The sequence below is a fragment of the Brassica napus genome, chromosome C3 (genome assembly GCF_020379485.1).
Source record: "Brassica napus cultivar Da-Ae chromosome C3, Da-Ae, whole genome shotgun sequence".
Lineage (NCBI taxonomy): Eukaryota > Viridiplantae > Streptophyta > Magnoliopsida > Brassicales > Brassicaceae > Brassica > Brassica napus.
Window position 1 is genome coordinate 52388937 of NC_063446.1, and position 23039 is coordinate 52411975.

Genomic DNA, 23039 nt, shown 5'->3' on the forward strand with positions numbered 1-23039 from the left:
TGAAACAATATCCAGCTACTCCGAGCCAGACTGCGAGAAGGAAACATCCGAAGGAGCCGCAGCATTGCAGTCCTCATTGACCACCTATCTGGAGCAGATGTTCTCCAAGAAGCTCGACGCCATGCAATTTATGGTAGAAAGGCTCCCCGGGGTGGCACATCCGATTCGGAAAAATAATCTCGGTTCTTACGCCGATACTCCTTTCACAGACAGCATTGCCCTGATCGTGATGCCGAGAAAGTTCTCCTTCCCCAACATAAAGATGTATAACGGCACCGGCGACCCAGACGACCACATCGCTCAGTACAAGCAACGGATGCTAGCTGTAGCAATCCCTAGGGAGTTCCACGAGGCCACCATGTGTAAGTGATTCGACTCAACCCTGATCGGACCCGCGTTGCACTGGTACATTAATCTACACATCGGATCCATATCTTCGTTCGCAACTCTCAGCGATGGGTTCGTGGAGCAGTTCGCAAGTAGCCGGAACCTGGAGAAAACCTCGGACCACCTCTACGCAATCCTCCAGCATCGGGTCGAACCCCTTCGCGATTACATAGCTCTCTTCAATCAGGAAAAGGTATCGATTCCTGAATGCAACGTCACCACAGCAATCTCAGCCTTCAAAAGAGGTCTGCTCCCAGACGGGGATCTCTACAAGGAACTGACCAAGTATCAGTGTAAAAATATGGAAGACGTATTATCCCGAGCCTGGGCCCAGGTAAAATGGGAGGAAGAAGTCGCAAGCCGTGCTAGGACTCAGCAGAAACAAGCAACCAGGCAAGACCGAAATGATCGAGACGAGAGGTCCTCCCAGAAACCCACGAAAGACCAAGGAGGCAGGAACCGGGGCAGGTACATGAGCCGTCCACTAGAGAGAGCGGAAGGGATGTCGGTGTCTATCTGGCCAGATATCTCACACTTGTCTATATCCCAACCAGAGCTAATCAACGCCCTAAGGCAGATGGGTCAACAGGTTAAATGGCCCCCGAAGATGAGGGCACCTGATTCCTTCCGGAACCCCGACCTCTGGTGTGAGTTCCACCGCGACCTTGGTCACAAGACGGAGGACTGCATCGCATTAAAGATCGAAGTAAACGAGCTCATCCAAAAGGGATATCTCCGGTAATTCCTCTCAGAAAAAACGAAGAACCTCCTAAGCAAGGAGACACCCAGGAAATCTGCTGAAACCAAGCCCGCATCACCACCTCGACATGACCGAGTGATCTATGTCATATCCGGAGGTTCGGAGATAAGCAGCATAAGCTATGCAGCCGCAAAGAAGAGCACGCGAAACGCCAAACTTGGCCTGGAGACGTCCAAATCAAAACGGCTACTCTTGGGATCAGACGAAATAAGCTTCACGGCAAAGGAGAAAGAAAAGGCTTACCGTAGCAAACTGCTTGGTAAGGAGGATCCTAGTAGATAACGGAAGCTCCAGCAACATCATCTTCCAGACCGCCTATCAGGACCCGGGATTGGACGAAAGTGCCTTAACAAGGAGGATAACCTCACTCGTGAGATTCAGCGGAGAGCTGAAGCAAACCGCCGGTGAAGTGGATCTTCCAGTCTATGCTGAAGGAATCAACATGTCAACTAAGTTCCTCCTCGTCGACTGCCAATCATCCTACAACATGATCTTGGGAAGACCCTGGATCCATGATATGGGAGCTGTCCCCTCGACTCTCCATCAAATGGTGAAGTTCCCAACTCCCTGGGGCATCAAGGCCGTCAGGGGTGATCAAGAAAATTCTCGGTCCTGCTACCAGACCATCTTAAAGGGGAAGACAAAGGTCTTATAGGAATTACAGCGTGGGTCCCGAGCTCCACACATATTGGGACCACAGACTAACAACAGGAAAGGTACGCGACGAGTCAGAAACGAGAAAAGGAGGCCGAGGAATTCTCCCCGGCTTAACATCGACCACTTTGCATGGTCTCTTTTGGATTCAAATCGAGCTAGTTCAGAGGTAGTCAAAACCCAGAGTCCTTTTGATTCAAGGCCCGGATGCGAAGCATCATACCTTAAGAACCGGATCCCCGCAACGATAACCCCAAGGAAGAGTTCAGGGTCGAGGATCCGCGTTAAACTCATAAGCTCCAGCAGGTTCGGCCCAGAGAAGCTTCACATCCCAGCTCGGAGAGGGCGACGGTCCGCATGCGTCATCTCCACATGTTATCAGATACCTCGGCACCCCGAAAACTCCGGGCAGATAAGGAGTACCAAGAAGCAGGATGAGATACCTCATTTTCCCCGTAAAGGACCACTCGGGGAAAATGAGGACCCAGTCCAAGGAATCCTAAATCCCTGACGACACCTCGGCCTTTCCAAAGGAGGGGCACGCACCTCAAATCAGGATCATCCATGCGCCAGGGCAGAAGATCTCTAACCCCCCCCCCCCCCCCCCAAGGTCCCGTAGAAAATAGCTATCAGTATAAGGTCCCTGGGGCAAGCTCAACCTACGAGCAATGCAAGGACCCATAGGTCAGAAGAGAACCCGATAAGCCCAGGGAGAAAAATAGTAGAGAAACCACCTGGAGTACTCGATCCCCGACTGGCTATCCCCCAGACGATGGAAGGAGGAACCCTCTCTGCATTATGCACAACCCCGAGGCTCATCATCCGAGGAAACGCCAAGCTGTCGGCCTGGGACCAACCTAACCGATGGCATACGACCAGGAGCCATGATGAGCAAGCTGATACGGAGACCTCCCAACAAGGGGACGAGGTTCTACGACAGGACAGAGTCCACGAACTATCAAAAAGAAAAGGTAAAACGTAGTCTACCTATTTGGAACACCTTGCAACCTACTATTCTATATTAGGATCCCCGGATCTCGATTTATATTACTCTATTATCTATTGTTTAAGAATTTTGGTTTCCTACTTATATGTATGCTAAGAGTCTCCGGACAAAAGCTTATATAATGAAATAGTTCCGACAATAAAAGTAGTAGGAAAGCCACAATACTTAAAGGGGCATATAGGGCTGGATCAGGTTCCACGAAACCTTCGAATCCCAGCTTAACCTCACTGACACGGGGTATTTCACGTGAAAACAAATGGGTATGAGACATAAAGCAGGAATGGGTCTGCGCAAACCTGAGTATGCTGTCGATACAACCTAAAACCCCTGTATAGCCTAAGGCATATCGGGGTCCAAAAAAACAATACGCGCAAGTACATGTATTAAAACGCTCCAGGCTATACAATATAGGGGACGCTATATAAGTGCCAAAGTACTATGACATACAGGGAGCACTCGACTGCTTGACCAGACGTGGAGAGTGGTAAAGTCTGGCACTTGGATTTTCATCCACACCAGCAAAACTTTAATAAGTCTGATAGTGGCTTCTGCAGAAGCAGCATGCAGCACGGGAACTCGATAGTGACCCGCTTTCGAGCGGTAGAATGCAAAATCCCAACAGGTACCGGTAGTAGTCTCTCCTATGGAGGCGGAATACGGTCCCTGCAAAAACTATAATTCCGGGTTAACACGAAACCCGGATCCAGCCCCACAGGCCCTCTAACAAAACTTTCACGAGAAATCCCAAGAACTCTCGAAATCTTGAAAGACCTCAAGGTCCAAATACCTATAAAATACGGACCCAAGGTCCATAATCATGCTAGGATTCCAGGGGTCGGTCCCAGGAACCCATATACTTCAAGGTCCAAAGCCGACCGGAACCCCGAATTCTCCCAAAAAAAGCCACACAGCCCCCAGGAATCAGGAGTAATTCCCACCAAGAAACGATTCAACACGCAAAGTAGGGGCTAAAGAATCAATTGAACACACGAAAGGAGTCAAAAGCAACAATCTCTTAAAAAGGGACCGCAAAGGATCAACGTTCGAAACGGTAGAAGACATTACTCAAAAGTAAAAAGCTCAAAACACCAGCATAAAAAGAAAAAACGCGTCTCTAAAACATTCAAAAAACGGATTTGCCGAGTATCGCGATCACGCTGCAGATCCCGAGGTAGCTGCTTGAACCGGTCCTCCTGTCATCAGCTGGTCAACTCCTTCAGCCCAGAATAGGTAACGACGATATTCTTCTTCCGGATTCCAGTGATCAACTTTCTTCTCCAGCCACTCCTTCATAAGCTCCCATCTAGCCGTAGCTCTCGCCCGGAGGTCAGATTGGTTCCTATGGAACGCCATACCCCGCACTTGGTTACGAAGGAAAAAAAATTCGGTGAGCAATCTCTTATGAACAGCCATAGGAGAGATACGAGCGGGTGGAGCTTCGTTACCAGCCAGAGGAACGAAAGAAGGATCAGAGACCGATGAAGCAGCTCTAACCAATATTGGGGGAGGAGTATAAAAGGGTCGTCTCTTTCGGATCCTTGCCTTTTTATACTCATCATAGATAATCGAAACCGAAAGCCTCGCAACGTTCCCTGAAGAAAGACAGCACGAAAAATTAGAAGAAGAAATGGCAGCAAGAAGAAACCAAAGAACGGAATCTCACCCCATACACGACTATGGCGTAGAGCCTCCTTGCTCATCAGGAAGTTCACCCACCGGAATCATTGAGGAACTCCCAACACGAGCTTCACCACTACCTCCCCGATGAAAGACACTGGATGAGCTACATCTGTCATCATAGTAAAACATCAGTTCCGGAAAAGCGGCAAACACAAGACGAAGAAAGTAGCTTACCCACGATACGCCAAAACGAAGGATATGGAGACGATCCTGGAATCTTCACAAATAAATACCGTTTTCCCCAATCATCTCCAATAGGATAGTTACCCTTAATTCCCCTTGAAGGCTCCTCTACCAAAGGAGTACCATCGCGAGACCGAAGGTGATAGAATCCCGGCTTGCTCACCAATGGAGCGAAATAGTAGGAGTACAAGATCTCATGTACTCCTACGACAAAGCCATGAATTTCCCCAAGAACTTGAATAGCCATTAGAGTTCTCCAGGTCAGGGGAGTAAGCTGAGAAGGACAGAAGACAAAGAATAAAGACACCTTGGCAACAATAGAGGGGACGCCAACTCGGAAACCGGCCTCCAGATACGCTTCATAGATGGCTATCTCATCAGATCCTCCATCCGGAGCCCGTTCAAACTCGGAAGGACATCTCATCACAACCAAGGGAGGAATCGCAAACTTCTTCCGGATATTGATAAGGCTTTCCTCCTGGATCTCGGAACGCGGGCCATCATCGAGGAAGTAGGAGCAACGCTGCCTCAGGGGTGCCATCGGAACTGCCTAATTATCAGCTTCCGAAATCTCTCTCCAGACAGAGGTAGGAGATGAGAAAGGGTCGGTGGAGAGACGACGCGGTCTTGTACGTCCACCCAGGAACGAAGACGGGAAAGTTGGGGTATCGGGATTCATCTCAGAAGATCAGAAGCTCAAGACGAGTTGGAGCTACTCAAATGCGTTGCAAACCTTTATATACACCAAGTTTCTCTTCCTCTAGAGCTGGAAAAAGGAAACATTCATATTGTCCGATATTCTGGAAGATCCTCAAAAGTAGCCAGGCCTAGAAAAAAAGGAAAGGACGATCTTCGCGAAAAAAAGAATACGCCGCGAGAAAGGAAACTTTGTGAAAAGGAATAAAGGCCAGAGATGTTCTCTTCAAGATATCGGATCTCAAGAATCTCCAGAAGAGATCGTCGAAACTCCAGACTCTGTCCTCCATGGCAGATTCAAAGAACCTGAAGAAACACTACCAAGGCTGGGTCCTCTACAGAGAAACCATCTCTCACTTGGGTCCGAAGAAGAAATTCCAGCCTACGAAGAACCCAAAAGACGAGCTCCTGGAACGATGTCCTGCCCGAGGGATACCTGCTGAGAATGAGCAACCCCAATTGACTTGAGTGCACAGGTTATTCCTAGAAATCGATGACGAAATCGAGAAATAAGGGGCAAACTGTTGGGGAAAAAAATACTCAGGTACTACTTTCCTCCAGACCCTAGGCAGGACCCGGACCTCCAGGTCCCTGTTTTAGGAACGCTCAGGATCCCCAGTATCGGGTACCCCAGTATCGGTTCCAGGAACCGCCTCCAGCTCCAAGAAAAGGAAAATTGCCGATAAGGAGAACCTTCCATATCTCTGAATATGGAAGACTTCCATCTACTCCAACCGACAATAACCGACCTATAGATAAATATATAAGGGGAACTCAAACCCTATAACAAGGGATCAACTCTTTTAGACTTGAAGGCTAGAATTAGACTGCTAGACTAGGGTTTCTTACTCAATACTTTGTAATCTCTTCTAGTTTGATCTAATAAACGCTTATTCAAGTCATAATCTCTTTTACTACTCTAAAATCTATACTAAATATCAGCTCATCCATTGTTCCGTAGTACTCTAAAAGATCCTACACAAAAATCCCCTAACACTCGAAGGGCTCTTTTTCGTCAAGAAATTTCCGGAAAGGGAATGCTTACTTTAAAAACAGTTTGTTCACGACTATAAAACGCACATCCCTTCTTAACACATATCCTTCGCGAAGAATCTAAAACAGTAATATCTACCGATAAGTTTGTTGCTGATCACGACAAACTCTCAACGTCCCAAACAGACAAAGTTGTCTCATAGAGATAGCTCTCGTACACCCGACACAAGGGTAACAGCGGTATACAAAAACAAAAAAAATCAAAATTTTGGTCAGCACTTTCGGGAGACTTAAAAATTGTCCTCGAAGAGATGCTCGACTCCTACCATACAAGTCACGTAAGCCGAGAACATATCGCGAACTTTAAAGCGGGATGGAATCAGGCCAAAAACGATACGAAAAATGTAAGTCGAAGTAGTTATTGCACCCCCTAAAGCCGTGATTAGATCTAGGTCTTACCTTAAACCCAGCACACTGGTCTCTAACAGCTCTAGGCATAGTATCAAACACCCTGATACGAGATTCCAGAATTTGTCTCTTGGCTAGTATTCGTGCATCTTCAGAAATTCCGCGAGTCTTTGCACTACGGAAAACTCTCGAAACAGACCACGGATATAGCAGCACCCCAGAGTTAGCCTACGAGATGACAACTCGTAGTCTTCCCTCTACACCCATACAAATACTCCATAAGATCTTAAAAACGCAAAAACTAAGTTTCATTTAAAAGTCGCAGAAGCGACGGGGATTCAAAGCCACAAGCGGCCAGTCCCAAGATAAAAACACGGCCATACCTGGCCGGAACAAAAACATAAAGACAAAACGCAACACTATAAACTCAATCATCCTCCGCACGCGGAGCATCACCTTCGCCAATCACCCCTTTTGGGTTCGGAGCCATGCTCCCTCCTGCGTCCTCGGCTGCGGGATCCTGAACCACGGCTGCGGGATCCTGACCCACGGGCTCACCTGAGCAGGAAGGAAGGACGCACTCGGACTTCAGGCCCGCGAGAATCAGGTCCAAGTCTCCTTCTGCGTCAACCGGCTCAGCTCTGCGGACAGAAAGCGCGGCCTCTTCGGCTCGCGGAGACTGAGACGCTTCACCGACCTCGTTCGTCCCTCCTTGACTCCCGCCAAGGCCAAATCCCTAACGTGAACGGCCACCAAGGAGTCAAGGGAATCGGCAATCTTCGACAAACGGATCTGGAACTCAGCGCGCATGGCCTCCTTGACCTCTCTAATCGCGCAAACCATTGATCCCTCTCCACTCTTAACCTTGCGCTTTAGCCGACGCAGCTCCGAAGACTTGGATGCCTTTGCATCTTTCGCCTTAATCAAAGAGCTCGCGGTCTTCCCAAGATCCCGCTCAAGCTCACCGATCCTAGACTCAAACCGAGCCTCTTAGAGGGAATGAGCATCCTCGATGACCTTCAACTTTTCTTCGAGCTGCGAGGAATTCTCTCTCGACTCCTCCAATTCCTTAGCAAGACGCTTGACCTCCGATCCACACTCGCTGATCATCCCGTCAATCAGCAAAACAAACTGCAAAGACAAAAATCGAGCACGCACGCACTAAGAGAGAGAGAGAAGTTCTTTGCGACAAACGGACCTTAGCGCGATGTCGCATCTCTTCCTCTTGGCCGCGTCCGGGTTAGCACTCGGCCTCTTGCGACTCTTCGGCACAGCAGCCAGAGTCGTGCTCAGAGCAGGCAGCCCTAAGACAATCTCTCTCTTGGCTGGCGGAGGAGGCATCGACTCGTGAGCCGGTCCGGCATCAACGGCACGAGCCGGAGTCGTAGAGGAACCCGATGGCTGAATTTCGACCTCAGGCGCCGACACCATCACTTGCCCGCAAGATTTTAACTCAAAACTTACAAGCTGGGGGGCTAACTGTTGGGGTCAAAAACGGTTATCTCGATATCAACGTCTAAAATCACATTTCCTCGCGAAGACCTTCTCGATACACTCTCGGCAAAAGTTCCCGAGTGTAAGTTTCAAAGAGAGACGAACCCTGGAACTAAAAAAAACAGTCCAGTTCGGCGGATGGCCGAGCTGGATCAAACGCGCGACCAGCTCGGCCATCCGCCATTATTTGGGAAATGAAATTCATGGTCGCCATTATTTGTTGAGATAGGTAATGATAGTGGTAAAGAGGAGGAAGTGGATGGAGAGAGAGAGAGAGAGAGAGAGAGAGAGAGAGAGAGAGAGAGAGAGAGAGAGAGAGAGAGAGAGAGAATTGTACAATTACACTCATAATTTTCATGCTAACAAATACTATAATTCACTATTTTATATATTTGATTTTTTAAGCATATAACTTTTTTTTATTGGATAATGTTATCATGAATTTTTCTATTTCGTAACCACATAAACATAATTTTATAGAGTTTTTATAAAATATATAGTATTTAATTTGTAATCTAATTTTTTGTTAGCTATTTTTAATCTAATTATTATTTTCTAAGAAATAGATATAGACACATGTCAATAATTGTTAGGTTATATTACTTAGGACTAAATGAAGTAATTTGTTTTCACGTCTCTTATGATATTTTTGGATATGATTTGCAAATTTTATCTGTTTTCTTAACCACATATTAAAGATTTTATTATGGAATAAGATAATGTATAGTTTTACATATATCAACACGCGTCAATAATTGCTAGGTTATATTATTTAGGACTAAATGAAGTAAGTTTGTCACAATTTCTTCATGATATATTTTAGATATGATTACTAAATTTTATCTGTTTTCTTAACCACATATCAGAGATTTACGATAGAATTTGATAACGTGTAATTTTACATTTATCGACACATGTCAAAAATCGTCAACTTATATTAACTATCATTAAATTTCTTAAGCATAAATTAACAAAGCCCCAATTTTTAATATATAAAATTAACTTTTTTCAGGATTCTTCTATATATGCTTATAAATATTATAACTCACTATTTTATATATTTGATTTTCTTAAGCGCATAACTTTTGTTTTATTGGATAATATTATCATGAATTTTTCTATTTCGTAATCACATATCATATTTATATAGAGTTTTGAGAAAATATAGTGTTTAATTTGTAATCTATTTTTCTGTCAGCTATTTGTAATTTAATTATTTTCAATAAAATAGATATAGACACGCGTCAATAATCGTTAGGTTATATTACTTAGGACTAAATGAAGTAATTTATTTTCACGATCTCTTATGATATCTTTTGGATATGATTAGCAAATTTTATCTGTTTTCTTAACCACATATCAGAGATTTTATGATGGAATATGATAATGTATAGTTTTACTATTATCGACACGCGTCAATAATCGATAGGTTATTATTTAGGACTAAATGAAGTAATTTTGTCTCAATTTCTTGATGATATCTTTTGGATATAATTACTAAATTTTATCTGTTTTCTTAACCACATATCAGAGATTTTATGATAGAATATGATAATGTATAATTTTACATTTATCGACACGCGTCATTAGACTATATTGTTTAGGACTAAATGAAATAAGTCTTTCACAATTTCACGATGATATCTTTTGAATATGATTACTAAATTTTATCTGTTTTCTTAACCACATATCAGAGATTTATGATTGAATTTGATAACTTTCAATTTTACATTTATCGACAAATATAAAAAATTAACTTATTCAGGATTCTTCTATATAATGAGCTTGGCTTGATACACTACTCATCAAGAGAGCGTTTTCTAAGTCTACAATCATCTTTGTCTTTGAACCTCTGAGTTGCTTCCCCTTCGATTAGCTAGCTGGTAAGAAAATCACGTACATCAATTCACAGAGACTTTTCTTTGCGTCTTTTATGTTGTTCATAAGTTTGTTATTTTCTTCAGCTATGGAAACCGATGGTCAGAGAGTGTACTCTGTTCTTACAACAAATGAAGTTGGTGAGAAGATGACGAGTGAAATCAACCAGATCTCGGAAGTCTTCTTGCTGTCCAAATCTGATGCAACCTTAATCCTAATCTCTCTCCGTTGGAACTCGTTCAAGGCTTCAGACCGTTTGGGCGACGACAAGGAGAAACTCCTCTCGGACTTAGGTTTGGTTAAAGTTTTCAGTTCGTGTCAAGAAAGCGATTCTGTGTCTTCTTTCGCAGGTCATGAAAATCTGGTCTCCACACCCTTTTGTTCACACGAGTTTTCTGAAACTTGTTGGAAAAGTCATCTCAACAACCTTCTGGAGAGGAAGACGGAGGAGGAAGAGAGAGTCCTTTGCCCTAACCCAGACTGTGTTGCTCCTGTTGGACCCGATACGATTGAGAAACTCACAGAACCAGCTGTGAAGATGATGTACGATAGATACATTCTGGGATCTTTCGTTGAGGCGAACAAGGAATCGATCAAGTGGTGTCCTGCGCCAGGTTGCGAATACGCCATTGAGCTTCATGAGGATCTCTTGGAAGATGATGAGTCTTCTCTTGACTTTGGTGTGGTGTGTTTGTGTGGTCACACATTCTGTTGGAGTTGCACGCTCGAGTCACATCGACCCGTGACCTGCAAGGATGCTTCTGTTTGGTTTAGTTCCACCTTGGATACGTTAAAGAGCAATGCTTGGCTCCTTGAAAACACCAAACGTTGTCCTAACTGCAACTGTCACGTGCAGAGGACCGATGACCCTGTTTTGAGAATGATAACTTGTATCTGCAGGTTTGCCCTCATCTCTTAAAACTTAGATCTCTTTGATTTTTGAAATCAGAACTCACTTTATTGTTTCACAATGATCAGTTGTAGCTTCTGTTGGCGCTGCTTTCGGTCAGAGGAAGAGCACAACGGAAAATGGAATTGTGTTGAATTCTCTTTTCAGCTATCAATGAGACAAGTGGACGATTCTCGTTACCTGCGTCTGTGGGAGACATGTCTTGAAGAGTATGAGAATTCCAAGTCGGATCTCAAAGCCATAGAGGAGAACGGCGTTCCAAGACTGACGGATAACTGCAGTTTTAACGAGCGAGACGTTGATGCTGTAAAGGAAGCATCTCTGCTTATGGTCCAGTGTAGGCTTGTATTGAAATGGAGCTGTGCTTATGAATATTTCATAGCCATGTACCAAAGCGCCAAGACGCAGTATGTGAAGTACCTTCGAGGAGAAGCTACAAAGACACTTCTTAGGCACATAGCGACTCACGAAGAGTTGATGAATAAAGCTCCCACATCTGGTTATTTCAGTTCCTTCAAGGTCAAGTTGTCAGACAGTTCAACAATCACTGGTAACTACTTCCATGAATATGTCAAGACTCTTGAAAGTGGTTTCCCTGAAATTCAGGTTGACACTTAGTTCCATATGTAATTTATAAGATTTTCTCTGGATCATTTGAATGTGTTTGTACTTTGAAGACTTTTGAATAATTAACTACCTGTTCGTTTTTGTATCCACCCTGCATATTCAGATGTTGTTGTTTGGACACAATTGCATCAGCATCTAGATGCAGCATCTATAATATCTAGAATACCTAGATATTTCGGATACTAAAAAGTATAGAGTTTGGATGCTACATTTGCATCTCAAAATCCAAAGACTTATACCTTTAATATTAAAATAAATTAATTAAATTAGATATTATAATGATTATATAAAACTTTTAATCGGAAAATCACATTTTTCACCAAAAACAAAAAATCTTACTTTCCCTCAAAACCGAAAATCATGTTTTTCCGCTCAAATTATAATTGCATTTTCTCTTCAAAAACGGAAAAGCACCTTTAACTTGATAAAACAGCAAAATCACGTTTTCACGCCAAAACCAGACAATCATGTTTCCCACCCAAATCCCGAAAACTTTCCCACCAAAATTGGAAAATCATGTTTTGCCGCAAAATCTAGAAAATCATATTTTCCCGCCTAATCCAGAAAATTAAATCAGAAGTTGTATTGGTCTCTTGTGGTTGATGGAGCTCTCAAAAAAATAAGCTCTCACATGACCTTTGGCTCTGAATATCAATACCTCATCAAACATGAACAAGACGAGAAAGGTAAATATTGAAGACGAAAAAACTTCTTGTCAATCGAAGTGATGACTAAATAAGACACCTTGTACTAGGGTGGACAAAATATCTGAAATTCATATGTTAATGTAATCGATTTAGGTTTAATCCAAAAAAATCAGATATTCATAGATTCAAGAAATAAAATAAAACAATAATATTTAAAAAAATCTGATATGATCTATATGCTTATAAATACATGCATATAAAATTATATTATTACAAAATTTTAACATATACTTTAAAGTACTTTTATTTTATATTAAATATTAATTTTTATGAAACAAATTGAATATTTAGTAAAAAAAATCTATATTTTACCAGTCTTTTAAACACCAGATTTTCGGATGATATCAGACTGGAATAAATGAAAAATTTGTTTTTTGCTAAAATTTGTTGCATTAATTTAAAATTTTTAGTATTTTCTCTAATCCGGTTTGTACTGTGGGCCTAAGCAATAATCCTAGAATTTAGCCTGATCGAGAGCCTTAACCAAAATGAATTGAACAAGATAACCAAAAGAAACTAGAACATACCAGTTGGTGGAAACCAGAACATACCGGTTGGTGGAAACCCTAGCTACGGGGTACATGACCGCTGCTTCCGCTTGGAGAACCACCGCTTACAACCTTAGAAATACAAGACCGCTTCGAGGAGAGAGACGGACCAGAATACCTCAGACTCAAGCATCTTAACAGCAACACACGGTGTGAAGGAGAAGCACCTCACTGCAAATCAGCAAACTTCCACAGTGAGTTTCTAAAAACTTAACGGAGAGAGGTCCAGACGATCAAGAAAAGTAACAACTTCATCTATGAGTGCTAATGAAGAGAGAGGTAGAGGAGAACCCTCGGTTAGATTCATTGCCAGAGAGCAACACCGACCTCACATCTACCGTCCTCGTGCAGAATTTAGTCACAGAAGACACCCAGCAAAAGCACACCACGAGTTCACACTTCACTTCACTACACCCACAACTTCATCACCACCGTAGCTCCTTCACCGACCACGTCACAGATCTCGAAGCAGACCACAAGACGAAGGAGAGAAGAGAGAGATCGTCACCAGCACTAATCCTCATAGCACCGCAACTAGTCACCTGCTCTCCGAGCCTCGCAGACGTAGCTCCACCGGAGAACCAAGAAACCCCACAACTCGCGTTTGATCAAGGATCTCACCCACGGATGAAGAATTGTTAGGAGCAAAAAGGTGGAGGCGAGGTGCCTCTCACGGCGCCAAGCGCCAGAAAAGTAGAAACGAAAGTAAGTTGAACAGCAGTTAGGATTTTAGTTTTTGATTCTAGATAGATGAGAAAGCGTTTTCTCTCCTTTTTTTATTACTCTACAAAACAAAATTCAGAAAATTGTGGACATGGCGAAACGAACTAGGGATTCCTTAAAAATTCCAGATATCCGTTCCATACTCACTTAATCACACCAGCACTGACCATGACAAATTGAACATCTTCGAGATATTGATACGTTTGTTCTTTTTTACTCTTGACGCTCTAGTGAATTTTCTTATACTATTGGTCCATAATCCATTGTTAATCGTTTTTTTTTAAAATTTCATTGTCTACGTAACATGAGGGTAAAACAAGTCTTCCATATTATTTTCAGATTCATATCCAGTGACTTATTTGGGTCGTAATCTGACCAGCCCATATAAAAAACTTAGGCCCAAAGAAAGAGGTTGTAAGTCCCTTGACCGTTACGTCAACCACACTTCTGATAGAGGAGTGGCCGTTAGATCAACTACTCTTCTCTGTTCCCACTACATCTTCCTCGTTCCCATCTGCTAGTTAATAGACACTGGCGCTTGATCTCTCAGTAATGGCAGTACCAAATGAGACTTGCACGAGAATTTCCTCTTCACCTAACTCCAACATCTAGTCAACCATGGAAAGGTGGTTTCAATATTCGCAAACCATTTTTCTTCTAAGTTTTCAATAACTTTTTCAGGATTCTTCTATATAATGGGCTTGGCATTATACACTACTACTCATCAAGTGTTTTCTTTAAACTTAAGTCTACAACAATCATCTTTGTCTTTGAACCTTTTGCTTCCCTTTCGACTTGCTGGTGAGCAAATCACGTCCATCAATTCATTAAATTCTCTCTTCGGTAGAACTCGTTCAAGGCTGCAGTATAGAACGCTAACCTCAAGAACACAAAGTATATCTCAAACTCAATCACTTTATTAATCTCTCAATGCTTTAGAAAACTCACTCAAAAACTAAAGCTCACAATTCATCAGTTATGCAACATCATATGCATCTCCTTATATATAACTCATAACTTCCTAAACTCATTAGGAATCACAAATAGATAATTTCCTATTCTATAACTCGGTAGGAAATACATTGCTTGATCTCCAAGCTACTTCAAGCTTAGCCCAACATTCTCCCCCTTAAGCTTGAACTCATCATCACTCACATCTTGAACACCAATAAGCTTCCTCATCTCCACAAATTTGATTCTACCAAGAGCCTTGGTCAGTATGTCAGCTCGTTGTTCGCTTCCTGGAATATGCTCAACATCCACTTGTTCGTTCTCAACACACTCTCGTATAAAATGAAATCTTCGGTGTATATGTTTGCTTCGTCCATGAAAAAACTGGACTTTTAGAGAGTGAGATAGCAGACTTGTTGTCAACATATATCGTCACCTTCTTGTTTGATTGCCCAACGACTTCTCTCAATAGATCCTGCAACCATATAGCTTGTTTTGCTGCCTCAGTTGCAGCCATGAACTCCGCTTCACATGACGACAAAGCAACTATCTCTTGCTTCTGTGAACACCATGATATTGGACTTTTATTAAGATAAAACACATGCCCTGTAGTGCTTTTGCCGTCGTCATCATCAACATTGTGGGAACTGTCACTGAAACCCCATTAGATCGAGACTCCTTGTTCGAGTAAACACAAGACCAAGCGTACTAGTTCCACGTAAATAACGTAGCACTTGCTTTAATGCCGCACCATGAGATTCTTTAGGATCTTGCATGTATCTACTCAATACTCCAACTGCGAAAGACAAATCTGGCCGTGTATGAAGTAGATATCGCAAACACCCTATGCTTCTTCTATATTCTGTCTCATCAATGCTTCTTTCTTCGAGTGATCTTGAAAGCCTCACGTTCATATCCATGGGTATATGTGTCGGGTTACAGGCATCCATGCCTGTTTCTTCGAGTATTTTCTGAGCATAACGTTCTTGTTTTAACACAATGCCTTCGCTATATTGCTGTACCTCAATTCCTAAGTAGTATGTCAGCTTACCAAGATCACTCATCTCAAATTTTGAAGACATCTCTCGCTTAAATTCGATGATTGACTGCAATGATGTTCCCGTCACAAGAAGATCGTCTACATACACCACCACAATGAGAAGACCCTTCTTGTCATTTTTTCTGTATACTGATGGCTCTTTGGAGCATCTTTGAAATTTAAACTCCAACAGAATCTGATTCAGCTTTGTGTTCCATGCCCTGGGAGCTTGTTTCAAGCCATAAAGAGCTTTTTTTAGCTTATAGACTTTGTTTTCTTTTCCTTTAGCTAGAAAGCCTTCTGGTTGCTCGACGAAAACTTCCTCCTTGAGCTCACCGTGTAGAAACGCAGTCTTTACATCGAGATGATGTATCTCCCATCCTTTGCTTGATGCTAAACCAATAATCAGACGAATCGTTTCTATGCGAGCCACAGGAGCAAAAACCTCATCGTAGTCAACACCATGTCGCTGAACATACCCCTTTGCTACCAATCGCGCTTTATACTTGCTTATGCTCCCATCTGCGTTTCTCTTAATCTTAAAAACCCACTTCAGACCAATAGGTTTTATTCCTAAAGGAAGATCGACCAGCTCCCAAGTATCATTCTTCTCTATCGACAAAATCTCGTCTTCGCATGCATCAACCCAGACCTTTATTCCTTTAGCTTCGTTAAAATTCCATGGTTCATCATTTATTATCATCAACAGCCTTTCACACTCGATTTCGGCCACAAGAATATAATCGTCCAAGTATGATGGCTTTGTAGTAGTACGTGTTGATCGTCGTGGTTGAGGTTGATCGTGGTTTTCAGTTCCATTCTCTTTGTCATCTTCGTTCTCCTCCATCTCGTCATTCTCGTTCACTTCCTGCTCCTGCGACGCATCTTCTTGGTCGTGATTGACATCAACTTCTTCCACATCTCTCAACATGCCAGCAACTGAGAAGGTATTATGATCAGTCTCGAGTTCTGTTTCTCTGTTCCAGTCCCATGCTCTGTTTTCTTCGAAGATGACATCCCGACTGACCACAATTCTTCTACTCAAGGGATCAAATAGGCGATAAGCCTTGGAACCGGGTTCAGTCCCAAGATGAACCAAGATTTTCGACCTATCATCCAGCTTCTTCCTTCCCACACTGTCAGTTTTCGCATGACAAACGCAACCAAATACCCGGAGATGCGTCAGGCTCGGTTTCTTTTCTCGTAAAGCTTCATACGGTGTCATCCCTTGTAGTGACCTTGTTGTGATCCTATTCATCAAATATGTAGCATGTCTTACTGCTTCACCCCAGAAACGGTTAGGTACGTTCATGTGATTCAGGATACTTCTAGTCATCTCAAGAAGAGTTCGGTTACGTCGCTCAACAACTCCGTTCTGCTGCGGAGAGTAAGGTGCGGTTAGGTGTCTTTTGATACCGTTTTTGCTGCAGAAGTCATCGAATTCTCGGGACGTGAACTCCCCACCGCGATCTGAACGGAACGTTGTTATCACCTTTTTCGTTTCTTGCTCAGCCAGTGCTTTAAAGCTTTTAAATTTAACAAATGCTTCGCTTTTCTCCTTCAATAATATAGTCCACATATAACGAGTGTGATCGTCGATGAGGACAAATACATATCGGCTTCGTGAAGGTGTTGATGGTGTGATTGGTCTGCATAGGTCCCCGTGGACAAGCTCAAGAGCTCGTGATGCTCGGAATGTAGTTGTTGATGGGAAAGGTTTTCTCGTCTGCTTCCCTCGCAGGCAGCTCATACAGGTTTCTCTTTCTACTTCGATGGTAGGTATACCAGTCACCAATTCTTTTCTGATCATCGTCTTCATCGTCTCTATATTGACATGACCAAGTCGTGCATGCCATTTAGATGACTCGTTTGTTGTTGAGGCTTGAAGACATTTGTAGATTTCATGAACTTGTAGGCTTACCTTGTACAGCCTATTACGTGATCTAGTTGTCTTAACCATTAGTCCTCCAAGCCGATCAAATAACATCAATACATCATCCTTCATACTCACTTCACATCCAGCTTCTGTGGCTTGGCCCAAACTAATGATGTTACTCTTTAGACCTGGTATGTAGTACACATTATGCATCATCTTCTTCGTACCTCCTTGGAAAATAAATTGGATAGATCCCTTGCCTCGTATGTCAATTCGAGAATCATCTCCAAATCTTACTTTCCCGGTGATTGTTTCGTCAAGAGACATGAAAAACATATGATTCCCACTCATGTGATTACTTGCTCCATTGTCGAGGTACCATACGTTTTTCATATCGAGATCGGTATCAAAGAAACTTGGATTTACTTTCTTTTCATTGAGATAAACAACCTCATGCACCATCAACTCATCAGCTTCTTCCGTATCGTTAGCTTTCTTCTCAACAGTTTCTTGCAATTTTAGTAACCTATCAGGGCAGTCGGTCGCATAGTGGCCAAGCTTGTCGCAACGAAAGCACGTTATATGGGAAGTATCTCTCTCTTGTCCCTGGGACTGCCTGTAGGCTTCTCGTTGAGCTTGAAAGTTTCCACGAGCTCGGCCTCTTCCTCTCCAACCAGAACGACCTCCTCGTCCTCTCCAACTCGAGCGACCACCGCCATTGTAACCACCTTGTTGTGACTCTGTATTCGCATACATTAACTTGCCCTGGTCATCACGTTCTTCTTCTTCTTCACAAATCCTTTCCTCATATGCTTTTAATCGTCCCACAATATCTTCAAAACTTGTTGTGTTTAGGTCAAGAACTTGTTCAAGAGCGGCAACAATATGAATGTACTTTGTTCTTGGCAAGCTCTTTAAGAATTTCTTAACAAGTTTTGTTTCTTCTATCGTCTCACCGAGCGATGCTGATTTGGAAGAGATCTCCGACAGTTTTCCTACAAAGGCATCGATTGTGTCTTCCTCTTTCATCTTAAGATGATCGAACTCCGCCATTAGGGTTTGAAGTCTTGCTTCTCTTACTCTCTCCGCTCCGACATGTCTTGCTTTAATAGCATCCCACACTGCTTTTGCGGTGTCAAGGTCTCCGACCTGTAGCGTCAATGCTTCAGGTATCGATTGGAACAACAATGCGATAGCCATGTTGTTTTTTTCTTCAGCTTTACTTCCTGGATCAATAGCTTCCCACACCTTGTTTACCTTAAGAGCAATCTTCATTCGCATGGCCCAAACTGTGTAGTTTGTGGTGTTCAGCATGGGAAATCGAATAGACGATGGACCGACCTCTTTAGTAATCAAACCGGATTCATCCTTGATGTCGCTCATGGTTTGATGATTGACCCTTTCAATGGGTATGACTCTGATACCAAATATAGAACGCTAACCTCAAGAACACAAAGTATATCTCAAACTCAATCACTTTATTAATCTCTCAATGCTTTAGAAAACTCACTCAAAAACTAAAGCTCACAATTCATCAGTTATGCAACATCATATGCATCTCCTTATATATAACTGATAACTTCCTAAACTCATTAGGAATCACAAATAGATAATTTCCTATTCTATAACTCGGTAGGAAATACATTGCTTGATCTCCAAGCTACTTCAAGCTTAGCCCAACATGCAGAACATTTGGGTGACGACAAGGAGAAACTCCTTTCGGAGTTAGGTATGGTTCATTAAAGTCTTCAGTTCGAATGAAGAAAACGAATCTGTCTCCACACCTTTTTGCTCACACAAGTTTTCCAAAACTTGTTGGACAAGTCATCTCAGCAACCTTCTGGAGGGGAACAACAACGGGGAAGAAAGAATCCTTTGCCCTAACCCAGACTGCGTCGCACCAGTTGGACCCGTTACGGTTGCGAAACTCACAGAACCAACAAAGGAGATACACATGAGATACTTTGTGGGATCTTTCGTGGAGGCCAACAAGGAATAGATCAAATGGTGTGTCCTGCGCCAGGTTACGATTACGCTCTCCAGCGTCATGAGTATCTATTGGAAAATTCTATTGAGTTTTGTATGTTGTGTTTGTGTGGTCACACATTCTGTTGGACTTGCAAGCTCGAGTCGCATCGACCTGTGACTTGCAACGATGCTTCTGCTTGGTTTAGTCCCATATTTTATACATTAAAATAAGAACACCAAACCTTGTCCTCGTTGCAACAGCCACGTGCCTAGGACCGCCGATGACCCTGTTTTGAGAATGATAACTTGTATCTGCAGGTCTCTTCCCTCCCTTATCTCTTAAAACTCAAAAGTCCTTTGCGTTTTTCAAAATCAAAAACTCATTCATGTTTGCTTTTTTTCTTTCTGTTTCACAATGATCAGTTGTAGCTTCTGTTGGCGCTGCTTACGGTCAGAGGAAGAGCAAAACGGAAACTGGAACTGTGTTGAAGTCTCTTTTCAACCATCAATGAGCCAAGAAGTGGAAGATTCTCGTTACCTGCGTCTGTGGGAGACATGTCTTCAAGAGTATTGTAGGAGATGGATTACACCCTTCCACAAGGCCCATCAAATAACAGGCCCTAATCCAGCAAGTTGGATCAGTTTGGTCGGCTCGGCGGCCAAACGTATCGATTCGACCTTAGAGTGCTTTTAGCTGGTCGAGTAATGATATTAGGAGTTTTCAAGGCTCCTAAGACAAATGTTGTAGTATAAATGATTGTCGAACCAATTCCAAGGGATTTCAAGCACTGAGAATGCAAGTACTTACTTAATCTAGGTGCAACCGATGATTTTAAAGGTTTTCTAAACTAATGATTATTACTAATGCAGTTTCAGAATAATAAAAACGGTAAATGAGTTGACTTTCTTAACTAAGGAAATGAGAACTCATGGGCATAGGAATTAGACCTTGGGTGATCAAGTTTCGAACTAAGGATGGCAAACGAACAATCAAACTATCAACCTTAAGCTTAGACACGATTCTAAACAAACTCTATGTCTAGATGAATGTTCATTTACTAACACATTTCAAACAACAAATGTCTTCGGTTGAATAATATGGAAGCAATCATTACTAACAGGTCTAAGGCTATCTTAGCATTTCTAACAACAAATATCTTCGGCAAAATATGCTAAAAGCTTAGAAGAGTTGTTTCAGGCATTTCATCAAACACCTTTTGGGTGGGAAATGCCTAAAGATCAACTTTTGAGAAGCTAACTCAGAAGATGCATTATGATTACTCTACTAGCAAGGTTTTGGAATGATCTACTCTAAAACATCCTAGCTCTAACCTAATCACCCTTAATCTTCCTAACCCATGAATTCAAATGGTGATTACTCACTACTCTTCATGATTCCTCTTAAACCCATTTTGGATTTAAGATTAATCATACAGAGGGATACAACAACGAATTGGAAACACAAAATTGCAATAACTAGATGAACAAAGATGATTCAAGAGATGAACTTTCCAAAGGTTTTTTCTTAGAACAAAAGATAATCTGTCTGGTGGCTGCCAAGAGTACTTAAAACATAGGTTTTCAGAAGTAAAAACGTGCATAATAAAATGACCAAAAGGCCCTTGAGTAGAAATGAATTCGAGGAATCAGACGTCGCGCAGCAACCTCCAGTAGTCGCTCCGAGAGGTAGCTCCAGGCTTCGGGAGCGACCTGGAGGGGTCGCTGCGAGACGTCGCTCTGGGTCGCTCCTCACGAACGACCTCGCTGCGTCGCTCCTCGCGAACGACCTTGCTGCGTCGCTCCGGTCACGTCGCTCCGAGTGATGGAGATGCGAGCGACCTCCCTGCGTCGCTCCGGTCAAGTCCCTCCGGGTGATGGAGACGCGAGCGACCTCGCTGTCTCACTCCGGTTAAGTCGCTCTGAAAGGGTGTCACAGCGACTTCACGGTGTCGCTCCGGTGAGGTCGCTCCCATGCACTGCTCGTCCAATGATCACCTTTTTCACCTCTTTTGAGCTCCAAATGCACCCAAATGTCTCCAAGAACTCCATGTGGTACTCCAATACCTGATAAGGACTCATGTATGCAAAATGCAACCTAAACATGGCTAAATCCTAGTCTATATGATCAAAATGCACATGGGTGAATGGATAAGACAATGGAAATATGCAAGATATCAAGTAAGCCGACCAGAAGTACCCGGCTTGGAGAGAACCTTGTCCAGGCCCGCATACTCGGCCTCTCGCATCAAGGTCCAAAGAGATACGAAATTAGGGCATCAAGGACAGCAGTCCTATAAAAGGTGAAAGGGAAGCAAGAAGAAAATGACTTTTGGACCATTGAACAGACCGAGCGGCTAGATCTAGGGTTTTTAGGTGATCTCTTTGATCTTGTTACTCTTTGATCTTGTTGCTCTTTCACTTTCCTGTCACTCTTGTAACCCTTCAGACCAAATCTAAATAAAACGTCTTCAGTCATCCCATTTCTGACTTCTTTCATCTTAGTCGACTGAATCCCGTTCAAACAATTAGCTCCCACCGTGGGGCTGACTAAAGTAACGTTCTAGATCTACATGGTTCAAGACGACGCCACCTTCAGCGCTCCGGGCAGAGAACCGACCCCAACGCCCGAAGCCGCGCCACCCATCGCCGCAGATTTTATGAGCTCTATCATGGCTCGACTTGCTCGTCAAGACGAAGTCCAAAAGACGACCAACGACCAATTAGCTGCTTTGGTCGCGGCACTCACAGCTCCCGATGGCCAAACAAGCCGTCCCCAGCATATACGCCGTCGCCTCTTTAACACCAACCCAACGGCGACCGGAGGCGACCATATCTCAAACGACTTGGAGCCTAATGAAACCCTTCTCGCCGACCACCCCCCAGTAGGTTCTGATCTCGCAACCATATGCGAGCTCGCTGAGCTCAAACTCAGCTTCCAACAAATGAGCGAGAAGATCCATCAAGTAACCAGTGCGGCCCCGCAAATCGAGAGCGTCCTCGCCGCAACATCACGCACTCCTTTTACTAGCGCTCTGACCAGTGTGCAACTCGGAAAGATAGAGAAGCTGCGCCTACCCGAGTACAAATCCGGCGGAGACCCAGTGAAACACATGACAGCTTTCAACATCGCGATGGCACGGGCTCGACTCCCCGACGAAGAAAGGGACGCAGGCTACTGCCAACTGTTCGTCGAAACTCTCCACGAGCAAGCCCTAACCTAGTTTTCCCAGTTAGAAGAAAACTCCATCGGAAGCTTCCGCGACTTGTCAGCAACTTTTCTCAAGACTTACATTATGTTCACCAAGCGCAGCGCTACCGCCTCTAGCTTGTGGAATCTCAACCAAACCAAAGACCAGAGCCTCCGCGACTACATGGAGAAGTTCAAAGCTGTAGTCTCGAGGCTTAAAATTCCAAACGGTATTGCCATCGACTCCCTGCGGAACACGTTGTGGGTTCATTCTAAATTCCGAGAGGCTTTATACCAAAACCCAACTACGTCGCTCCAGGACGCTATCGCGCGATCTGACAATTTCATCCGAATGGAAGAAGAT

At 43.3% G+C, this 23039-nt stretch overlaps 1 protein-coding gene across 1 annotated transcript; it reads left to right on the forward strand.

Annotated features, from left to right (window-relative positions):
* Positions 1 to 8636: 8636 nt before the first annotated feature.
* LOC125583579 (probable E3 ubiquitin-protein ligase ARI16) lies at positions 8637 to 11763 on the forward strand. The gene is made up of 3 exons (XM_048750752.1): positions 8637 to 10144; positions 10226 to 11039; positions 11118 to 11763. Exons 2-3 carry the CDS (start codon positions 10228 to 10230, stop codon positions 11665 to 11667), a joined length of 1362 nt encoding a protein of 453 aa, XP_048606709.1. The 5' UTR covers positions 8637 to 10144; positions 10226 to 10227; the 3' UTR covers positions 11668 to 11763.
* Positions 11764 to 23039: the final 11276 nt, after the last annotated feature.